Genomic DNA, 3,792 nt, shown 5'->3' with positions numbered 1-3,792 from the left:
AAAAGTTTTTTGTATCATTCAGCATACATTATCATTTTTATAAACCCAACAATTAACCATTCAAAATGCAAGATGAATATTATTACCTTCCCTCCCTCTGTCGCAAAATGCTTTTGAAGATCATTCTTTCTCCATAATTGCCTCATTTTCCTTCATTAATTTCTTCATCTTATTAATATCCTTTTCCAGCATACCCAGTTTTCAGAAAATGATGTAGCATCAAATTATATTTGTATGAATATATGTGAATTTTAGAGAAAAGTAACTCACTAAAAAAGAACTAAAAAATAGCATATCCTCCAAGAATGCACTTAACTCCCAAGTCCATAGGTATATGTATGGTACTACTCCATGGATGATGTAAGGACTGTATTCACACTAACTTAATCTAAAAACACTAAATTGGCAGTTGACACTACACCCCACACTCATTTTCCCAGAAAAAAAGCAACCTGGTCAAGAAGCATTTGAGACCAAGTAAACTTTAGAAATAGATGATCTTGAAAAGATGGATGAAATTACAGGTAGACACAAAATATGCACCATAATCTATTTTTGCATATAATGGCATAGTTATATATTACTTAGAACATGATTATTGTATTTTATCCATTACATATTGCTATTTACTATTATGGGTAAAAAGAAAGTGTAGGTAAATTGCCATCATGGGAAAAAGAATGTAAGTAGTACATTGCTATTACAGAATAATAGATGGAAACTTGATATGAGAAACCACAAGAGTTTTGCAACCATGAATATTGAAGATAAGCTGATGGAGAATTTGATCTAACCAAACATCATCCAAAACTACCAGGGTGGGTGTCATTGTGTTCCGATGGCTATATTGATTACGTGGCCATTGGGGGGCTATGTCAGAACTTCCATTGAATTTGCTTCTTGAAAGAAACCCCCAAATATATTGCCTTAGTTGTTGTACATTCGGAGACTGGGATATAGTCAGGAACAAGATCTCATTATTAAAGTAACCTGAAACAGAAACATCACAAAAGCATTTCGTTGAACACTTTAGATGCAGAAAAAGAAAGGAAAAGAAAGTTAGGAGCGAAGGAGTTCAGAAGTTAACGTACTTCGCACTTCATCGTCTCTATAAATTTCTCTGGCTAAAGTAGTTTTCCCACTGCCTCCAATTCCATTTATCCTGGTAACAACCAAATAATCTCTATCGAGAAGCATACCTTTAACTTTCCTTTTCCCCAACTCCATTCCAACCTTTTCCAAACCACCCTCATATTGATCCTCCTCGTTCATCCTATTCATCGCCTCCTCCAACCACCACCCTTCACCGCTTCCTCCGATTTTCATGGATGCGAGCCGCTGCTCCAGCCTCCGAGTGGAGCCCTCAATTCGATCAAACCGCTCGGTGATCTCGAATCTTACGTGATGCACGCCAGCGAGGATGTGAGCCTGAAGCGGGACCTATAAGAACCTCTATATCTTCTTCTTAACCTTCTCCATCTTCCGCGACAACTGTAGGTTCTTGTAGACATTCCAACGGCTGGAGATGAGGACTTTTCCATTGAGTTCAAGCCCGTCGCGGAGAACTATGGAGAGAGTATCTAGTTGTATCTGATGTGTCAGGGTTAACTCGACGCCGGAGTACTTGATCTGAGATATGAGCTTGGTTGCCTTATTCCTTAGGATAAACAAAAGGGATTCGATATTGATTGGGGGGGGGGGGGGAGAGAGAGAGAGAGAGAGAGAGAGAGAGAGAGAGAGAGAAGGTTGTCTACTGGTGGAGAGGATGAATTATATGGTGAAATTCAAGTAGGGTTTGAGATAAACAAAAGGGACAACACACAAAGGAGAAGGAGGAGACGCAACAGGCGGGGTTTTAATTTTTTGGGATTTCGTTTCCCGCTTGCCTGTTAAAAAACGGAGAACGCATATTCATAGAAAAAATATAAAACGACATGCTAACACGACACACTTTTTATGATAGGTTCCTTCTGTTATTTTGTTGGACACTAATTTTAGGGCGTGTACAAATGTGTGTCCTTTATTTTTCAAAATTTGGAAATCTAAAATTATTTTTTTAGGGCACGCACAAATTCGTGTTCTCTATCACTGTGTGACATTGTTCGCGTCTCTTTAAAGAGCTGTTTTCTAGTAGTTTCTTGTGGAACTTTTCCAGAAGGTCAAGACTCACCTCATATGGTCAGTAGTTCTCATAGAACTTCGCTAGCTTAGGTGCCATAGTGGACACCATGATGTATGAAACCTTAGTGGCATCATCAGAATGTTTGTTGTAGGAAGTAATTACGTCTGGAGTAGTGGTGGAATTATCAATTTCGACAAGAGGATTTTCACGGACATATTCATTAATATCATAACGAATATTCGTCTTCAGGATTCTCATCTAATCGTTAGAACCAGAGAGCTTCTCTTTCGACAAAATTGAGAGTATGGAGAAGTTTCAGTTGGAAGGGTTGGTTTGAGTAGCAGCGAGTTTGCCGTTTCCAAACATCTATACAAAGAGACATAGTTTTAGTTAGTGATATAAATCCTTAATATTTTAAACTAAAATAAATATTCAATGCTAGGATCGAAAATATAATTTTCAACAAAGAAGAGGGATGTCGTAATCTAATTGTGAATTTATCAAGGTATGTAATACAAATTTACCAATTTCAGTCTAAAATGAAATTCCTCGATTGTTTGAGAGTCAATGAATCTTATCAATGACATGTTTAATCTCAAATTATGATTTTCAAATTTGTGACATGGAAGTCGATGATCACAAACAATATGTGAATAACGATGCAAAATCGCTTGATAACCTCGATGTCTTTTATCATCTTAAATTAATTTGTCAGTAAACTATACACGCTCCATTAACAATGATAATTTTCGATTTGTCCATCACTCAACTTTATTGTCCCAAATTAGTGTTTTGGCCAGCCACTCATGCTCCACTAATGACATATAAAAAGTGATGTGTGTTTTCATGGATTAGCATACACTTCACATTTTCTCATAAATTAACTAGAGTTAGGATTTATTTAAAAAGGTTCTAGTATTTTAATAGCATCATACTTTTAAGAGGTTATGTTCTATCAGCCCGTTCAACTAACGACTCTCCACCATGGAAGGGAGCGGTGGGTGTGAGTGAACACCCATCCAACGGTCATTTTGTAAGCCTTTTCTTTATACTTCCTTATACCATGGCTTCATAAATGAGGCCTATTATTATTTGACTGACTTGTCTTATACATAATATGTTAAACATTTGATCATATGTAGTATAAAGTGTATTTTAAAATTTTCAAAATACTAGGATTTAAAATTAATTTTCGAATAAAACAATTAATAATAGTTAATTTTAAACTAAATAATGATTCAATCTTTTATCTTAATTAAACAATTAATTAAATAAATTTAAATCATATTATTTACCAAGTAAACAATTAATTAAATAATTTAAATTTATAACTTATTGATTAAATAATTATTTACCAATTACAAAATTAATTAAATAATTCAAATTTAATCTTAATTACTTATCCTTCTAATTTTCAAAAAAGGATAGGGTTTATCAGTTTTTTATTTATTCAAATTTTAAATCCTATTAAAATAATAATTAATAAAACTTGAAACCCTAGGGATACCTATTAGATTTTTGAAAATAAAGGATGGTGGCTAGGGTGTTAGAGAACCCTACCCAAGGCGAAAAATTCAAGCCTTTAAGATGTATTTTCAATAAACCCTTGATTTGATCAATTCACAATTATGCACAATCAATAGAAAACTAAGTCTCTAATACCATTGATA

The 3,792-nt window shown here is 34.5% G+C and overlaps 1 protein-coding gene across 1 annotated transcript; it reads right to left on the bottom strand.

Annotated features, from left to right (window-relative positions):
- Positions 1 to 700: 700 nt before the first annotated feature.
- On the bottom strand, positions 701 to 1,326 carry LOC122196603 (probable disease resistance protein At5g04720). The gene is made up of 2 exons (XM_042899709.2): positions 1,092 to 1,326; positions 701 to 990 (listed from the first exon to the last, which is right to left on the bottom strand). Exons 1-2 carry the CDS (start codon positions 1,324 to 1,326, stop codon positions 701 to 703), a joined length of 525 nt encoding a protein of 174 aa, XP_042755643.2.
- Positions 1,327 to 3,792: the final 2,466 nt, after the last annotated feature.

The sequence above is a fragment of the Lactuca sativa genome, chromosome 1, assembly GCF_002870075.4.
Source record: "Lactuca sativa cultivar Salinas chromosome 1, Lsat_Salinas_v11, whole genome shotgun sequence".
NCBI lineage: Eukaryota > Viridiplantae > Streptophyta > Magnoliopsida > Asterales > Asteraceae > Lactuca > Lactuca sativa.
This window is presented reverse-complemented; position numbering and strand designations above follow the sequence as displayed.

Excerpts from the sequence above, each read along its gene's own strand:
- LOC122196603 (XM_042899709.2), bottom strand. The coding sequence starts at position 1,326 with ATGAAAATCGGAGGAAGCGGTGAAGGGTGGTGGTTGGAGGAGGCGATG. Across the intron at positions 991-1,091 it reads TAGAGACGATGAAGTGCGAA|GTTACTTTAATAATGAGATC; the intron begins GTACGTTAACTT and ends TTTCTGTTTCAG.